This window comes from Sycon ciliatum, chromosome 5 (genome assembly GCF_964019385.1).
Source record: "Sycon ciliatum chromosome 5, ocSycCili1.1, whole genome shotgun sequence".
NCBI lineage: Eukaryota > Metazoa > Porifera > Calcarea > Leucosolenida > Sycettidae > Sycon > Sycon ciliatum.
In genome coordinates, this window is record NC_088647.1 from 17,483,034 (window position 1) to 17,502,727 (window position 19,694).

Below are 19,694 nucleotides of genomic sequence, written 5' to 3' on the forward strand. Positions count from 1 at the left end.
ATTGGCCAGGCCAGCAGGGCAGTCTTACCACATGAGTTGACAATGTGACGGATGATCTCCAAAGTACCCATTCGCAAACGCTCCGAGCTAGAGTCGAGCTTGCCAAATAGGAAGCTGATGATGCGATCAGAGAAGCCCGTGGCTACACACACACACACAAACAAACAAAAGAGAACCATTATTGAATGTGTCTTTTCACATCAGGATCCACAGAGGGAAAGTAGTGGGAAAGCAAATCTTGCGCAGCAAGAGACTCATTGCAACAGCCAAGCAAAACACAGACACACACGCACGCGCACACACACACACACACACACACACACACACACACACGTGCATGTGCACTTACAGGCAGACAAATTGCTAGCCTAGAGTTTCCTGCCCGGTACGCGAACCCGTCGAATTTATTTATATATTTTTACATGGATACTAGTACGTCTCATCAGAATTCTCCTGTACCTAAATCAGATAAACATTTCCGAAGACAACTCTAGAGTAACTGTTGGATGTAGATGTAAGTAAGTATCAGATCTGTAGAGTGTACACTTGTACATACCCATGACAGCAACACAGCGCAGCAACTCGTTGTGCGTCTTCACCGACTGTGAGTGAGACATATTCACTGGCGCGCATACCTGCAGGTACACACACACACGTACACACACGCACACACACACACACACACACACACACACACACACACACACAGAATACATGGCTCATTGCACTAATGCTGGTGTGCTTGTTTGTGATACCCTTCACCTTTCCGAGATGCACACACACACAGAAGACAACATCACACACTAGTAGCACAGAGTTCTAGCCAAAGGATATTAGCAGAGAACGCCATTATGAGAAAAAAGGGACGCTGTCCTATGAAGGTTGTCAGACAATGAAATTTCAAAACAGTGAGCCTCAAAGAGCCATGCCAGTCTGCACTTTGTGTAGATGAATTGACCAGGGCACTGCTCATCCCAGGGCAAATGACGTTGACGACATGGCTAGGTACTCAAGATACTACATCTTTTTTTGCATCCCAGAGCACAATGGTATACTCCTCTGTTCAGTATCAGCAGCACCCCCCCCCCCCCCCCCCCTCTGTAGAGGTATCCTTGTGATAAATCTGTACCTAGGCTACAACACTCAAGTTGAAGTAATCAAAACAACATGAAGACGGTGGTGTGTCGGCGGACAGTCTGATTCAGAATCAAATGCATGCACACACGCACACGCACACGCGCACAACACACACACACCACCACCACCACCACCACCACCACCACCAGCACCATGAACAGCAAAGTGAACTCACGAGTGGGTGAACAGTGCCCATGATGACGTCAATGAACGGATCCAGGATCTTGCTGCCGTCCGCCACAGATGCTGACAACACTTGACACATACCCTGAACACAACAGCAGAACACAGAATGACACGGCATGGTGTACAAACTGGTGTTGGAGGGGACGACTCTCAGAGGGTAGTGGGTAGGTCCAGACATACAGTGAACAAGATTGCCGAAAAAGATCTACTGCCCAAGGGTGAAGCATACAGTGGACAAGATTGCCGAAAAAGATCAACTGCCCAAGGGTGAAGTACCCCAGGATGTTACACATACTGTGAAACTGGGAATTTCGGCGGGGTAATATTTTCGGTATTTGCCAAAATCAACAGTTTGGTAGTGTGAAAATTTCGGTAAACCAGCTTTCCAGATCCAAAAAAATGAATTTTGCACACTATGTGGCAGCGCTTGTTGAATTTTAGGTCGCGTTTTATTTTAGGTAAAAATTACCTGTACCGAAGTTACCGAAAATAAATCTCCATCGAAATTTTCCGGTTTTACTATAGCCACCATTGATAGCATGGTGCTGCATAAGATATAGAGTGTGTCACCGCAGTCGTCTACTGACCAGAGTAATGAAATAGTGATCCGGGTGGCGCTTGTACATGGCTAGATACCCGTTGACGATCTTGCCCAGCTCCGCGCTGAGCCGCTCCGTCTCAAACAGATGGGCCATGTAACCGACAGCCTCCACTATAGCTAGCTGAAGCTGCAGAATACAACGACGACAATGACAACAACAACAACAACAACAACAACAACGACGACGACGACGACGACAACAACAACAACGACGACGACGACGACAACAACAACAACAACAACAACAACAACAACAACAACAACAACAACAACATTAGAACAACAACATTAGAACAACAACAAAAGCACCACAAAGCATGCAGTGAACATCGCATGTACAAATAGAATGCCATCTACATCTGCCGCACCTCTTGCTACACTTGACTGGAGTCTAAGCATCTATTCTCCAGTCATACACTATACCATAAAAGCCCGTGTGTAGGCCCAGGGCGTAAAGAATAGCAGCCTCTGTGCGTGGACAAATAAAAGTTGTCAAAGCCTGGATATCACACTGCCAAAAAGTACAACTAAAGGAAAGTTACATAGAAAAATAGTGCTGATCGCTGACAGAGAGAAAGAGAGAAAGAGAGAGAGAGAGAGAGAGAGAGAGAGAGAGAGAGAGAGAGAGAGAGAGAGAGAGAGAGAGAGAGAGAGAGAGAGAGAGAGAGAGAGAGAGAGAGAGAGAGAGAGAGAGAGAGAGAGAGAGGTGCATTTGTGTGTGCGAGTGGGAGTGTGTGTACAAAACCAGAAGCTGGTTGCTAACTTGTTCATGTGCTTCCTACCTTCAGCTCTTTGGTTTGTGACCAGGCACCAAAGATGACACCGTACGCAGAGAAAACTTCGCCCGCAAAGTCCTCCTTTTTGATGTTCTTCTTCGGAGCTTTCTCGATGTTGGCTAGATACTCGATGATGCTTTCACAAAACCTGGCAATGGCTGAGATTACACACATATGCACACGCACGCACACACACACACACACACACACACACACACACACGCACACACACAGGGAGAGAGAGAGCATGTGTGTGTCAGACATGAACAATTCACTGCAGTTCAACTACCACACTGTTGGCAAACGACGATATACACTCGTCTGTCCACAAAACCTAGAGTTGACCGTAAGAGATCAAAATAGTGAAGTTACCAGTGAGATTTGCAGCCAAAAACACACGTTTGAGCGATGCGATATGTAAAGAAACTGATCTGCACGATGATCTCAGAACATAACACACTGGTAATTCCGCATTCTGCAAATCATTCTCCACGTACAAAAATGTGATGGTGCTTGTGCTACTTCAACGAGCAGCGGCTAGCTGTAAAGATATACTGGTCACAGGTTAGCATTTGGGTTGGTCACAGGTTATGACAAGGTGGAGAACACACTGTAAGGAGTAGACCGACTCAAGAGCTATCCTTCTGCACTTACTGCTGGCAAAAACCCATCGGATGTTGTCTTGCCGCGCAGCTCCCATCATTGGCAGCATTCGACCCATCAAGTCTTTCAAGTGTGGTACAACGCTGTACACTGAAGAGAGGCAGGAGAGAGCCAGGAGAGAGAGAGAGAGAGAGAGAGAGAGAGAGAGAGAGAGAGAGAGAGAGAGAGAGAGAGAGAGAGAGAGAGAGAGAGAGGGGGGAGAGAAAAAGAGAGAGAGAGAGAGAGAGAGAGAGAGAGAGAGAGAGAGAGAGAGAGAGAGAGAGAGAGAGAGAGAGAGAGAGAGAGAGAGAGAGAGAGAGAGGCAAGAGAGAGAGAGGCAAGAGAAATCGGGGGAAAGAGAGAATGATCAGAAAAATACCGAGCTACAACGTAAAGGTACACAGCTCATCGGTTTCAGCAAGGGTTTTTGCCTAGTGACTGTTCATAAATTGCACCTGGACTAGAAGCCTAGATTGAATAAAGTATGGCATGACAATGCTATTGTACACACCTTTAAGGAAAGTGCAAACGTCCAAACAACAAAAAAATAGGTTTATTATATATAAAAGTCATGCAGAACTACCATACCATTTTGCGTTGCTAAGCTGCCCACAGTCTGGATAATGAAGAAGTGTGGCGTCTGTGTGGGTGAGAAGTGCTGCAGCAGCTCCATCATCACCAAGTCGCCAAACTGGAATCCAAGCGCAGTGAGGAAATTCGACGCCGCGCCTTGCCAGTCCGGGACCACTTCCTGCAGATGGAGTGTGTGTGTGTGGGGGGGGGGGGGAGGGGGGAGAGAGAGAGAGCACACAGACAGACCAACAACAAAACAGAACTAGTTGGCTGTAGGCAAGAATGTATGCATTTACACATGCACACGCGCACACACATACAACCTGCAATGCAATGTATCTCCGGGTGTGTTCGTTCTCAAACATACACTTCTGCCTGAAAGTTTTCTTGGAGACAACAACGCATTCGCATTTAGAAATAAAAACTTCAGGCTCCCACAAGCAACGTTTTCGAGAAAAATTCCACAAGTATACTTTCATGTCTTCTCATCAGGTGGAATACAGGCAAATATGAAGTACAATGAGAACACTGATTTTATGACAGCAGAGAGGTGATAGAACAGTGCAAGGAAGAGTAGCCAGAAACAATAAAATGTGTGACCACACACACAAATGAACGGAAAAAAGGTGCAAGTGTTAAGAACCTATTATTAAACCAGCGTGCAATGTAGTGCAACAACAATAGACAAACACTTGCAGCTTTTCATCATTCCCTCTATGTGCATCGTTGTTTCTGGCTACTCTTCTTTGCTCTGTTCTACCACCTCTCTGCTGCACATGCACTAAATTCATTGTCGCTCATTTTCTGTTCGCCTTCATGTGGGGTCAAATTCTCAATGCGATGAGTCTTGCAGATGTCGTGAACCCAGAACTTGATGAAGCATTAGATGGCAACATGATAGACCGCCACACACACACACACACACACACACACACACACACACACACACACACACACACTCACACACACACACACACACACACACACACACACACACACACACATACATATACACACACACACACACACACACACACGCACACACGAACACACATACACACACGAACACACACACACACACGAACACACACACGAACACACACACACACACACACACACACACACACACACACACACATACACGCACACACACATGGCATGCACACACACACGAACACACACACGCACACACACACGCGCGCACACAAGCACACACACGCACACACACACACCATCAGTGTTCTAAGCACACCAACATGGCTAACCTACCTGAGAGCGAGCTATTTCATTCGAGCCCAGATGTACCAATTCCTTTGCCAGATCTGTAGGCACCTTGTCAATGGTCTCCTTGATGATCTTTGCCATGGTACGCAACAGCAGGATCCGGTGTTCCTTTGGAAGCTGCATGGAGAGGAGCAGCAAAAGTAGCGAGGTATATAATTACGATCACAAGAGGTACACAAAGGAAAGTAGGGCTTTTTGTTGTAACACAGAGTTTCATGGTAACAACCGATCACCAGACAACACAAGGAGATTAGAAGCAGCACAAATACAGTGTATATGAAGCCAAGCAGAGGAGACAGACAGGAGCCATCAATTACGCTGATAAGGTGGAGGGAATATAATTATGGTATGGTATAGTCCTTATGCACATTGTACAGATGTACGAAGTTCTGTACTAGGGCCGTAGGTGTGTACATACCCGGTTGGGTGTTCATTGTGTGCTATACATGCGTGTTTGACCCATTTAGCCTCATAATTCGCGGCGAACAATCACTTTTCCAGCTTCTTCACTTTGGGATTGAACTAACGACTCGCTAGATCACTGTCGAAAAAGTGTTCGTATGAAATGCCTTCAGGGCCCATTTCGTTGTGGAAATAGCAATAAACACAATAGGGTCCTGCACATTCAACACCCAACCGGGTCTACGGGATTCTACGGGATTTCGTGCATCTGTACAACGTGCATACGGCCTATTGCTATGTTGCTATGCTACCTATCCATACATCTTAACTCTCCAAACGGTCTCTGGGCTACACCAATCACTAAAAGAAAAAGAGATACAGTCTCTGTATCGGCTATAGCGTACCCTTTTGATCTCCGTGATTTTATCACTATATCCGATGCATCACTATTATGCGATACGATCGATTTTTTATTTTTTTATTTCGATCGACACATGAAAGGCAAGGAAATACTTCCAGCATGGCGTTTTGACAAATGAGCATGCTGCATAGCTGACAGTGGCCATTTTCCATAAAAAATTCTGTTATGTACATGTACATGTATCACTATAAAAATAAGCAATGTGAAGTCTCACTGAAGAAAGTAAAAAAATAGGGCCTTTGATATTATTGCTACATGCATTTTATAGTTATCACTATAGCCGATAATAATAGTGTGTTATGCATGTTTTGATTCTTTGCTGCCATCATAATATCCAATATATCATTACATCCGATAATATTGGTTATAGTGATGTTTTTACTAAATAAAATACGTTTTGCTTTTGATATTTCGTACCGATATCACTGTAGCCGATATATTCTTTTATCCGGTCACTCTATAGCCGATACAGACTGTACTAAATTATTCGAATATTCGGGCAAGGCCCTCTCTTTTTCTTTTAGTGATTGGTGTAGCCCAGAGACCGTTTGGAGAGTGAAGATGTATGGATATAGTGGATGGCTACAGTGGAGTCTTCGCGTTTTGAGCTATGCTACCTAATTTCACTTTATCACATCAACAGGCAACAATGCCTTCTCACCAGACCATTAGCCCGGCTCCCTTAAAATGATGGAGAAATTTACGAAAATAAGTTTGACACACACGGAAGAGCTGCGCAAACAAAAATGGTATACATGTATTTACGTAGTACATAACAGACAAATCGGAGCATATCAATTTCAAGTATACACAGGCAAGCGCACATATGCACACACACACACACACACGCACACGTGCACAAGCATACACCACACACATACATGTGCACGTGCGCACGCACACACGCACGCACGCACACACACACACACACACACACACACACACACACACACACACTCACACACACACATGCATCCGTGCACAGAAACACATGCACAAGTCTGTGATGGGCTACTCTGTAACTGTTGAGATGTGGCTGCCGCACGGGACCGGGGTGGATTGGCAGCGCGACACAAGAGACAAATCAAATGAACTTCTTACCACCCAGGTACACTGTATTCGGTGTATGAAATCTGTGCACAAAACGTGGATGATGAATGTATGCACTGCAAGTACTGTTCTACAGTGGGAGGGATGGGGCCGGGGAGGGGCCGGGCGGGTAATATTCAAACAAGTCTTCTGAATATTAATTTCCTGTAGCACAGATTCTACTGAACATGCGCTCTTCTCATACGGCGACAATGGGTGAGGGGCAAAAAGAATCCCTTCACACGTGTGGTGCAATGCCAAGCTACCTAAACTATCATTGATTCTTCAAAAGTGAGCAAGTACTTGTTCACCATGCTACCCAACATGCACAGTGTGTTATAACTTATAATATAACATGTAGTTTACAAGTTGTCCAACGACTTGGTTACGTCAGTTCAGGGATGAAAAGCACTGTGTCAGGATATGAACTTATTAGGCGACAAGGAAGGTTATGAGCAGTCTGAAATGTTCGCATCTGACCTTTCCATGCTTCGTCAGGTAAGATGCACATGAACTGAGCACCAGTTTGGGTTGCTTCAGGCCCAGATCGTACAGGGCTGAGCAAATGGCATCCCTGACATTCTTCTGCTTATCGTAGGCAGAGTCAATCAGGGCCATAGTGAGGCCTGCACAGGAGCATTGATCCCACAGCAAGGACATGTCAACCATAAAAAGAGTGGAATGAACGAACCACTAGTATTTGAACGCCAATTGAATTTACCATCGACCTGCCCTCCGGTTGACCTCACAGAAGCCCCTGCCATGACTGAAATTCTTCTCCACCACTAAATCTACTCTATCGACGAAAATAGCAACATAACCGCCGGTCCTAAACGAGGACTCGCCCACGAGCGAGCTGAGTCGTCTCGCCAATAAACTTTGACGGAGATGATTCTTCCTTTCACAGAACACAACATACAAATGCCCAGAACAGCTCGGAGATACGCGTACTGCAATATGCAGGATCGAAAAAAAGAAAAAGAAGGAAAAAAGCGAAAAGGAAATGAAAAGTCACTCATAATCATGTCACATGATCATGCTCATATCTCGTGCATGCTATCGACGTCACCTCGACCTCATACACAGTCTGACTCCGGCTCCGCGGATCGCGGTCCATTCGCGGATGGAATGGAGGGAGTATTTTGACGACTCGCATGTGTTCTGGCAAGAGTAGGTTTATGAGAAATCCATTAATGATGTGCTCTTGGTTCTAGTTATACCAAGAGTACATATCCTGGTACGTCCTCTTGGTTATAACTTACTCTCTCCGATTTGAACAGCCCAGCTTGTCGATGTTTGTGGACTCCACGCAATGGCTGCATGTTATTTCACTGCACGGTTGTTGCTGTCGACATGCCATCCTTGCAAGACCATCAATCAGCGACTCTGTGTGTCATATCCACAGGCCATGATCAATATGAGCATGGTGCACAATAACCATTACAATTGTCATGATGAATGTCATAATTATCTCACGAGTACACCAGCCAGCAGGTGTGGGTGACCATGGTGACGGGATGATCATGAAAACCTGGGTCTACTGCCTACTGGATCTACAGGAAGAAGATCAAGAACCCATACTGCCATAGACTCTGTATACTAGTATTGGCTTGAGACTCAGATATTGTCATGATTGAGAGTATACCAGGGCAATTATGTTTTTCTCTCCATTCTCTATCAGCGGCACCAGAAAAGTGTCCTTATTCTACATGTACCTGAGCATGTTGCATGATCTAAAATTCTTCAAGTTCTAGGTTCACGACATGGGTGCATGCACACTCAGTTCACACCCACACTGCATGGACACACCCACCCACGCACACACCCACGCGCACGCACACACCACATCCGCATTGAAGAACTACCCAGAAGGCTTAGAGTATGAGGTCACAGACACCACTCCACAGCAAAGCTGCTCACAACGAAAGAAGACGTACAGCCAGGTGAAGGTAGACAAACAAGAACAGAGTCAACAGTAAAAAATCGGGGCACAAAACGAGATCAACTTGTGCCAAAAACAAAACAACCTTCGAAGTAAAGCAACATGCTTCCCATGGACTGATCACTAGACAAAAGAATCGTGAAATATGATAACGTTAAAGTATTTGAAAACAGACCAGGCAGATTGAACAAACCCTGTGAAAGAGTAGTGCAGTTAGTCAAGCTGCTTTTGATCGTCCAGATAAAGAGAGAGAGAGAGAGAGAGAGAGAGAGAGAGAGAGAGAGAGAGAGAGAGAGAGAGAGAGAGAGAGAGAGAGAGAGAGAGAGAGAGAGAAGCAGGCGTTGGCCGCCAACAACAAACTTTGAAGTAGAAAACGATAAGAAAAATAAACGGAAGAAAGAAGTAGAAAATAATGATGAAAAAATGCAGAAATAGCCGTCAGGGTGCATTGATCAATTTCAGTCAAGACTCAAGGGGTGCAATTATGAGGAGTTGGGACATGGGTATCATGGGCTAGATCACAGCCGAGAGAGAGAGAGAGAGAGAGAGAGAGAGAGAGAGAGAGAGAGAGAGAGAGAGAGAGAGAGAGAGAGAGAGAGAGAGAGAAAGAGAGAGAGAGAGAAACAGTGAGAGAGAGAGAGAGAGAGAGAGAGAGAGAGAGAGAGAGAGAGAGAGAGAGAGAGAGAGAGAGAGAGAGAGAGAGAGAGCGAGAGAGAGAGAGCGAGAGAGAGAGATCTGTACAAAATCAAGATTGAAAGTATCTGGAAACATCGAGTACTAGTAGCGGCCAGCCGGCATTAAGCATCTTTTTAAAAAAAGAAGGGAAGGGGAAATCTGGAGCATGAAACTGAAATAAAATATGGTAAGGGATGACATATTTATAATACAAAACTTACCACTAGAAGATAAAAGCTTGGACCTGATGTAGACCTGCATCAGTAGTTAAAAAATGGGTAAAAACAATGAGAAAATGAACATTCAAGAGGTGGCAGTGACAATTCATTGATGACCAAGCGCAGTGGGCGGTACAAGACGAATGATGGCGAGTGCATGGGGACTAGCGTCAGAGTTGATCCTTAGCCTGCAATGGGATTCGGCCGAATAAGACAGACATAAATATGACGATCTGAACGGTTTGACAGTCATAGCTCAGCCAATAGCAGAAGACAAGACATTACACGGTACGGCGTACCCTACAGGACAGGAAGAGCCTGGTTAGGACTATCGTCGGCACGCCGCCGCTGCATACTCATAACTTTGCCAACTGCAGGCGGTGTGTCGACATTGCGAACACCAATGTCACAGGTGCCCACAGGACGCGGTGTTGTCGTTGGTGTCGCTGTCAAGTCATGGGGCCGCTTGCATGAACGTGTCACAATATCGCTTTCATCCAACATCTCAACGGAACCGGACATGGTTGAGGAGAGGCACGACGAAATGCTCTCATCCGTGCCGGACAAGTACGCAGCGTCGAGCTTGTCTTCAATGCTGGCTGACAGAGAACTCATTGGTTCATCGCTGACCGCTTCTCCGTAGCGACGCTGTCTGTTCCAACTGCCGTGCGACTCGGGCGTATTGTATCGTCCAATGTCGAAACAGTCTGTCGTGGCAGGTGCCGACGTGGACGGGTACATGTCACTTTCACTAAGCGGCATAGGAATAACACTAGGGCCAGTGGTGGCGGTGCCCGGCGCAGAAAGCTGACGCAAGGACTTATCCGAATTTGGCAACTTACAGTACGGAGGCACTGCTGGCGAAAGTGGATCTAAGCGGCAGTGGTTATTGGCCCCCGCCTGGACTTCCCCAGTAGAACTGTCAAGGGGCGATGAAAAACACGCGCGAACTGTTGTGCTGTCACCAGAAGCAGCAGTTGTCGGAAATCTGTTAGTCGAGATGGGAAGACTGGCAAGCTTAGGACTACGGCCAGTGCTACTCTTGTTGGATTGGGGAGTTGCGGATAAACTGGTCGGGCGAACAGGTAGCACCACTTGGGCTCCCCGACTGGACTGCGGAACAGCGGAAAGGCTGACAGATCGAGGCGATGGCATCGCAGGGCGCACACGATTGTACTGGTGGCCGGTCAGCCAGTTGGGGTACATGCCTCCGCGAGTGGGCGTAGTTGACGGGGCAGGCGCGTCACTGTCGGCCTCTGGCGACAAGTCGCCGGCAAGCCGCTGCACACTCAGAGTCAAGTCTGCCAGGCATTCTCCACCATCAGTAGTATCTTCCGCTGGTTCAGGCTTGCTCTTGGAGTCGTCAGGGTCTGCGTGTTCGCTCTCCTCGATTTGAAGCAGTGACCGGTTAGGGGCAATGCCAACGGACGTGGGCGGCGTGGAGTCTATTGACGGCGGTGACGGGTCTTCAGGACTGATGATATTGCTGGAAGGCGCAGATGAGAGCGGTAACGTGAAGTGCAGTGTACCAACACCCAGTCCGGTGGTAGGCGGAGGAGCACTGCTGTTGTCTTCGCTCTTCACGCTATGCAGCTTGCAGGTCATCGATGAACGGCGCAGGCTGCGACCGATCGGCGTGTCTGGAGTGGTTGGAAAGCCCTGCGCTTGCCCTGGGCTGCCCAAGGTTCCGCTCATCGAAACCATCGTTGTCCTGCGTACCGGACGCAACACGCCAGTTTCCGCTGCGCCGCGCCGCATAGCTCTGCCGGGTGACGCACTTGGTGAGTCAGTGCCGTCAAGTTGAAGTTGATTCTGCTGCCGAGACATCATACCAGGTTGATACCTGGCTGGAGAATCACTGGGCTTGTCTCCTCTATTGTCCGTTCTGATGAAAAGAAAAAGAAAGAGAAAGCAAGGACAAAATCCTATTATTGTTGCATTCTGTTCAGATTGAGGCATCGTTCATTAAATGGAGCAAATGAATGTGCTGGTGCTGGACAACAGGGCCACTGTCGGGTTCATTACCCCCCCCCCCCCCCATCAAGTCAGATTTAATGCCACTTGACAATATCATCTAGCGGCGGAATGGTAAATGTGCGTGTGTCTGACACACCACGGCCACACGCTGATGAGTCGGGGGGTGAGTGGCGGCAGTTTATTTGTAGTCAAAGCTCACACTGACATCGACTTTAATTCAGGAGCAGAGTTTAGCTGAATACATGCGTGCGCACATTCCAATCGTTATGCCAGTGGGCAGCTACGGGTTACTTACTATCTAAAGAGTATGGAGTATGTGTAGTAGCAACTGAGGGAACAGACACGGCAATGGTACTAAATGTAAAGACCACGTGCAGCAAGGTCCCTGTGAGGTCATCCGCATACACATTTCTGGACGAAATGGGTGGTTTCAACTTTCAAGAGATTTTTGTTGCATTGCAGACATACACGCGAAGCTCCGTTGCAAAAAAAAGTTCAGTTCTAACGTGATGTATGGGCGCGTGACTACTTTGACGGGAAATCTGCGCGTGCAATACTGTGCTATGCTGGTTCGAAACATGCACATAACAGTACATTGAAAGTACTAGCAAGAGTACACAAACCAAAAGCGTGCAACCCCGCTTGGTTTGGCCCGCACCAGGATTTCGTGTTGACATCAGCCTAGAATGCAGTACAACACCCTCACCATCCTACAGGTTCCTACCCACATCATCACTGCGCACCCGGCCTAGAGTAGTGACTACACCCAATTTCCAAAACTTGCTCCGATCGCTTCGATTTTGGTCTCATTCGATTCTCACAGGCGTAGTACATAAAAAATCTGTAAGTATTATTCGAATCGGCCCAGCCATTCTTGAGTTATAGTGATTTGAAAAGCGCCAAGTTGGACTTTTGCTGGAAACAGAAATGAATCGGAGCGATGGGAGAATCGAGAACGACCGCCCAGTCCGTGCTTGCAGTACAGTGTACAGTGCACACGCCTCGTCACTCGAACTGCGCGTATGAAATTGCATACTTAGGTATGCTGGCGCAGAACAAATTCGCTCGTAGAGGAAGACGAAAGCGTCTCACCGCCTTGTAATTTCACATGGCCAGTAGTTTTTCGACGCTGAAGACGATGGAATAGTCCGCAAAGCTGCGACCCGACCAGAACAACCCGAAATTCATACCCTGAAAAAGCGCTGTGCGCAGAGCTCCTAAATATTGTCGTATGGAAACGGGACTTCGGGTTTCAAGGGCACGAACATCTCCTCTCTCAGATAAAGCAATTCACTCGATGCGATATTCTACAATTTGACCTGGCCACGCCGAAATGCACTGCCATGTCGGATTCTCCCATCGGAAGTATAGAAACGTGTTTCCAAAAAAATCAGCATCTGGGTGCGAGGGAGTAAAGTCACTACCTAGAGTAATGATGGATTGGTATGTCCCAAAACAACTGCACACACACACACACACACACACACACAGACGTACCTTGTGGGAAAGTCTGGTCCAGGAAACCGTGCAGGCGAGCCAGGCGTAGAGAGCTTACGCACACGCTGGCGTCGTCGATCAAGGCGCTCCAGATCCAAGTGGTTCATTGGGTTGTTTTCAATATCTTCTTTCTTCCGCAAATGAGCCTCCGCCATCAGGTAGTATGTAGCCGCAATGTGGTCGTACGCATTTCCTTCTAGAGACCTGCAGAAGACACGGCAAGAAGCAAGAAAACACGGCACAGGGTGGATTTAATAAGGACAACAATGACGGCAACAACCACGTGAGAATATATTATTGCTCAGGCAACAACGACAACAATAACACTTCTCAGCATATCTAGTAGTCGCATGGCGCCAATCTTCTGCTTTCTACCAACTTGATGCGATAGCTGTACTTCTTTTCTTATTGGGCCCAGGCCATCGCGAGAATAAAATATTTCAAAAACATCCAGGGGCGTCGGACACGGTACGGTCACTACGGTATGGACCGTACCACTTTTGCCCCAAGTGCCCCGTGAACCAATAAAATACAGTGATCTGGACTCTAAATTCCCAAAATTTTCGGCTCAGCCACCCCTCCCCCCCCCCCCACGAGTAACTTGTACTTCAGATGGCTGACCGTACCACACTAGAATACCTTCCGACGCCCCTGACATCATCATCATCATCATCATCATCAGCAGCAGCAGCATATCTCTCTTGCAGTTACTGGAGACTGGCTATTATGAGAACGAGAGAGCTTGGAAGCTCAGGGCCCTACGCTATGCTTTTTTGCCTTGATGACCTAGACAAAAAAAAAGCATAGGGATTTTATAAATTCTTTAAAAAAAATCCTTTTTTTAAGCCATAACCTGGGATTCGAACCCGCACTATCGCGCGCCCTGCATGCATCCCCCGATACACTTCGCATACGTATAGATTATAGACCGGTTAGGAGGTCTATACAGGATATATAGACCGAGTAAAAGACCGAGGTCCCCCGAGGTCTTTTACGAGGTCTATATATCCTGTATAGACCAACTATGAGGTCTATAATCTATTTATCGTGTTCTCCACGCAATAGTTTCTCTTCATGTACGACAGATCCTTGTAATTCTAGTATTATACTATAGCCTATACCGCATTGTACTGCATTGAAAGTCAAGATCATTGTTTAAACTAGTTTCAGCATCGGTAGCACAGTGGCTGGGTGGTAAGGAAGAGTGACTGAGATTCACAAGGTTGTGGGTTCAAATCCCATCTTGTGTATTTCTGCTTTCTTCAAAAATTTCTTTTTTAAGTTGGAGAGAAAATTTCTAAGTCCAAGAAGTTCTAAGGAGTCAAATATAAGTACAGTCAGACCTCGCATAACTGCACACATCCGTTTTCCACAAAAATATCCGGATAGGCGAGGGAACCGGATAATCGAACACACATACTGTATGTAAGCATGGCATATGCTGTACATTTGTAACCAACTATTTTCTTCCGAATGGCGAGGGATCCGGATAAACGAGGACCGGATAAGCGAGGTCTGACTGTAGTCAAATATATCGCGTATTTGACTGCTTAGTCAAATACGCGATATATTTGACCGCTTAGGTATCAGGGAAATTAGTGGGGTCAAATACTAAGAAGGCGATAAATACTAATTCTTCCAAGTTGTTTCACATTGTGATCTTGCATTTGAAAGCCCTATTTGAATATGCATTGTGGCCAGCCGTCTTTGATGGCACGGTACGGTAGGGGATAGGTACGGGACAGGTACGATCGAGGGTAATACGACACCGTCTCCCGTACCGTACCATCAAACACAGCTGGCCACATACAGCTGCCCGCAATATTCAAATAGGGCTTTCAAACGCAAGATAATAACGTGAAGCAACTTGGAAGAATGGGTATGAATGCGAAGTGTATGGGGGAATGCATGTAGGGCGATAGTGCGGGTTCGAATCCCAGGATATGCCTGGAAAAAAATAGGAGAATTGAAAAATTTATAACATCCTATGCTTTTTTGCCGTCAGATACGGATAGCGCCAGGCGTGACACAAACAAACAAACAAACACACAAACAAATACCAAATTAAAGCTGTGTGGACCCTGGCTAGCGCCAGACGTTACTGAAGTAACGTCTTCTGCATAGCTACGGGAATAAAGACTTCTAAGAGTGCCAGCAGTAGCACCAGCAGCCACAACAACAGCGAAAGAAACTACTAGCAACCATAAGCATACCTGTCTATGGCTTCCTTGTCCGCAACACCCCGGTCAATCATGGCCTGGACGATTTGCACCCGATCTTCCTCGTCGATTTCCCGCAAGTCCTGCGGCATCACCGAGAGGCTGCTATGCGGCCTGATGGGAAAGCGGGTCATCCACGGATGGCACATTACCTCCTCCAAAGAAATCCTCTCCTTGGGATCGGAGACCAGCAGCTTCTTTACCAAACTTCACACAGATACAAACAGGACACACACACACACACAGAAGAAACACACAAAATCAATGATACAATCATATCACAAGCTTTTAAAAGAACACACCTACAGCAATGCAGGTACATGTACCAGCAGTAAAGTAAAGTTCACATGTTCACGTTACCACCTGATATACACTTGTGTTGAGAAACACAACCAGCTTGGGAAGTTTCGCTCGTGCCAGCCCACCACCGGTGCACCATGCCTGATATACCAATGGCAACGTGCTCGTAGTACCAAGAGTAAAATCGTTCAAGAGTGTGCAACTCTGCATATGGAGGTGGGGTTTGCCAGTGATTTGGTTCAAGAAATCATCGACACATACCACCTTTCCCCGATTATGGTCACATTCCCCTTTCCAGGTATCTTCCACATACAGTTGTGCTCACTGAAAACCGACCCAAAGTGCAAAACTGGCACCCCTGGACCAGTTCCGATTACATCACTGTACTTGCACATGTGTACGTCCAGCCACATTCGTACCGCTTCCAGTGCATCGAGGACCGTATAAGTTGAGGGCGCCGAATATGCACTTTGGGTCGGATTTCACAGAGCGCAACTGTAGCTTCAATGGAATAGTAGGCCATGCTTGGTTGTAAGGCTAAAGGTGCTATTTTGCGGAAATACATTAGTGCGTACGCGCAGTCAACTCACTATAACCATAGATCTATAAGTAGTCAATGCAGATGATATCTGTCCCTAATGATGGTCCATTTACTCTAATTTCAGAAATTTTCGGTGCTCAATATTTTCGGTATGAGGGCAAAAGGCCAGGTTCGGCGAACAGAAATTTTAGGTGCAGAGAAGCAGTTCCCTATTGGATTATGTGTGTTGGTGTTTGTTCGGTGTATTGAAAATTTAGGTATGAAACAGATGCACCGAAAGTACCGAAAATAAAAGTACACCGAAAATTTGTGAAATTAAAGTTATTGTTTTCACCGGCTTTCTCATTATGCTGCCTACGTGCTCCAAGCATGCTGGGATGAATCAGCATACCAGTCAAGAGGAAACCCTCTCACTCGAAGTTAGTCACTGAGAAAAAAACCATGTGTTTGCCGTGACCGAAACGTTGAGTGTGATATCTCAAGAATGCTATGTCGGAGCGCTTCCGTATTTGTTGCAATGAAAAGCTGAGCTCTTTGGCTTCTTCCTAAGAACTTCAATTGTGAAATACATGTACCTTCAAGATTTGAGTGAGTTACAAACGCTTGAGTGCATGCATGTCCATCGAACGCTGATGATGAATATATGTATGCACAGACTCAAAACTCAAAAGGGTTGACAAAACTAAACAGCTATGTCACAGCATGTGTGAAAATACACAATATCGGTATTTTTTTAACTATTTTATTTTAGTTTATTTTAGCCAGCCACTACAAATTGTAGCCCCGACTAACCCAGTAGTACTAGCACTACTAGTACTAGTACTCAAAGGCTTCATGCACTTTGAATTGATGATTTTGAAAGCCCAATGCACCAAGTGGTTCTCTACTACCTTAGCCAGTACTGGCAGTAGACGAGGTATTTCCGCTTCAGTCATCATACATGATCAGAAACTCACAAATGAGAAAAAAATAGATTTTTGGCTAGGCAACAACACCAACACAGCCATCAGCTTACTCGACGCTCTCTGGCGATAGGTGCGATGGCATTTCAAATTTGCAGTCCATTATCATGGTCAATGTCTCACTGTCAGTTCCACCGACAAAGGGCTTTTCACCAACGAGCAACATGTACAGAATCACGCCGAGACTCCATAGATCTGGGTGGGGCAAAGCCAGGACAAACATCGGAGAAAGAAAAGTTGTTGAACAGGTGCTCTAGAACTTAGGTGTTGAACACGTTCAGCCTATCTCACACACAACTGAATTATTTCAACATCTTTGTTACGAAGATCAACGCTTACCGACAGCAGGAGCATCGTACATGTCACCTAGTAGAATTTCTGGAGCAGCGTAGGACAAAGATCCACAGGACGTCTTCAGTTTCTCTCCAGGAGCAAAGAGGTTTGACAAGCCAAAGTCAGTGAGCTTTACTCTCTCCGCGTTCTGGCAGAATACTACATTCTCCGGTTTCAAATCGCGATGCACAACATGCAGTCTATGACAATAAGCTATCGCGGCGACGATCTGGTGAAACAAGTCACGGCTCTCATCTTCTCCGACTCCGTTACTGTGCTTTGAAATATACTCGTACAAATCTCCATTCTCTCCAAGCTCCAAGATGAGATACAGTTTCGACTGAGTGTCGATTACTTGATAAAGGCGAATTATACTTGGATGTTGGACGAGCTTCATGCAACGAACCTCCTGAAATAGGTGGTCGCGAGCTGTCTTATCCAGCTTCGTCTTATCAATAACCTTCACAGCGACGTGATCTCCAGTGATGGTATGGCGAGCAAGCTTGACAACGGCAAAATGTCCCGATCCAAGAGTTTCCTCCAGGTCGTACATTCCAGCTATCATTTTGCCTTCCATTGCACCTCGCACACAAAAGGCAGCAAGGGAAATTCTGCAGAGTCTCTCCAATCCTAGACATCAGAAGATTCTATCTGTAATTCTCCCTCATTGACCAGGTGTTCCTTGTCCATTCAAAGAGAAAAGTTGATACAGATTTTAGTTTAGGATTCTCCGGCCTGTGGACTGTGGACATCTCCTTGTGGTGCGCACGCATACAAAAATCACAAACGACAGTTCAGATTCCGACTGGTTTCTCTCCCGTAGCAGTTGTACAGTTCATTGCATACTGATGTACGCGCGTTCGTTCTTCTCCAGCAAAAAAAGGCGTAGACTCTACTCGTGCAAGTCCTGAGATCGCTGTCGTGTAGTACGAGTCGTACACGTAGGTCTACGTAGAAAGTGCAAAAATTAATAATGTAGATTTTGGTACATTGTCTCGTACAACTCCAGATATAGGATGCATGCTGCATGCGCGCTGATCACACTCACTTGAAAAGTTGAAGTACGAGTAGGCAAGGAGTAGGAGTAGGAAGCCGAAGTCTCATGACACTACTAGTCACTGACCCCAGCTAAACTTTCCTACAAAGCACAGGCTTATCATCAAGAGACGAAGCAGTAGACATTAGAAGGGAGGACCGCGTGTGTGGCAATGCCCACACAAGCTACACTCGCTCTCGCAGAAACTGATATGGCGCTCATATCAACAGTGTGTGACCTGGTGACTGACCATGTCAGGGGTTTTTCTTGACGCCTTGCCATGCTCTTGGTTTGGCAGGGTGTAGTCTGGAGACTGCACTGTAGATCTACGTGGTGGTCAACCAGCAATGCAGCATCAAGTCGTTTGAGAAAAGCTGCTTGCGACGTTATCATTTGACTTGGGAGGTGACACTGACACAGTGACAATGCAATGGGGCGGCAGATCAGATCAGGCACCAACCTACAAGTATTAGTTACGAGTACAATCATCAGGATCATGTACATCAGGGAGTTGCACCCAAACCACCTCAGCACCTGCTGCACGTACATACAGGTAAACAGGGGATGCATGTGAAAAGGTTTTGTGAATGTTATTTTGTGCATTGCACAGCAGAGATCTATCTTTCACCAAGAAGTAACTACATGACATTTACTTGAACTATGCATGTACTCGTGCATGTAATTGTTCATGTCACCAGCTAGCCATTGTGGGTGCCACATGCACACTACACTCTACAATCATAATTATTGAAGCAGTAAAAATTAATAATACAACTCCCTGGTACTACAGTGCATTTCAAAACTATAGACGCGTAGGGTTTTTGAAATATTTCAAATTTGGCTGGAACTTTTTGAGAATAGTTTTTGGAATATTGCTCAGGAT

The 19,694-nt window shown here is 46.2% G+C and overlaps 2 protein-coding genes across 2 annotated transcripts in view; both read right to left on the bottom strand.

The window, feature by feature from the left end:
• The window catches only part of LOC135817875 (maestro heat-like repeat-containing protein family member 1), a 36,144-nt gene extending 28,111 nt beyond the window's left edge, over nt 1-8,033 (bottom strand). Inside the window, exons 1-10 of the mRNA XM_065331159.1 lie at nt 7,833-8,033; nt 7,592-7,737; nt 5,185-5,316; nt 3,931-4,093; nt 3,355-3,453; nt 2,707-2,858; nt 1,911-2,051; nt 1,313-1,405; nt 557-635; nt 29-142 (exon numbers count right to left, since the gene is read on the bottom strand). Of these exons, the coding sequence (XP_065187231.1) occupies nt 29-142; nt 557-635; nt 1,313-1,405; nt 1,911-2,051; nt 2,707-2,858; nt 3,355-3,453; nt 3,931-4,093; nt 5,185-5,316; nt 7,592-7,737; nt 7,833-7,875 (1,162 nt within the window). The 5' untranslated portion in view covers nt 7,876-8,033. The remainder of the gene's footprint in view (nt 1-28; nt 143-556; nt 636-1,312; nt 1,406-1,910; nt 2,052-2,706; nt 2,859-3,354; nt 3,454-3,930; nt 4,094-5,184; nt 5,317-7,591; nt 7,738-7,832) is intronic.
• Nucleotides 8,034-9,011: 978 nt separating this feature from the next.
• On the bottom strand, nt 9,012-18,625 carry LOC135817876 (MAP/microtubule affinity-regulating kinase 3-like). Its single transcript, XM_065331160.1, has 5 exons — nt 17,782-18,625; nt 17,496-17,637; nt 15,634-15,846; nt 13,421-13,624; nt 9,012-11,831 (listed from the first exon to the last, which is right to left on the bottom strand). Exons 1-5 carry the CDS (start codon nt 18,350-18,352, stop codon nt 10,247-10,249), a joined length of 2,715 nt encoding a protein of 904 aa, XP_065187232.1. The 5' UTR covers nt 18,353-18,625; the 3' UTR covers nt 9,012-10,246.
• Nucleotides 18,626-19,694: the final 1,069 nt, after the last annotated feature.

What these genes read in the sequence shown, in the direction of transcription:
- LOC135817876 (XM_065331160.1), bottom strand. Translation starts at nt 18,352, where the DNA reads ATGGAAGGCAAAATGATAGCTGGAATGTACGACCTGGAGGAAACTCTT. An exon ending in GACAAGGAAGCCATAGACAG is followed by an intron (nt 13,625 to 15,633) that starts GTATGCTTATGG and finishes TGTCTTCTGCAG; the next exon opens with GTCTCTAGAAGGAAATGCGT. An exon ending in GGACCAGACTTTCCCACAAG is followed by an intron (nt 11,832 to 13,420) that starts GTACGTCTGTGT and finishes TCTTTTCATCAG; the next exon opens with AACGGACAATAGAGGAGACA.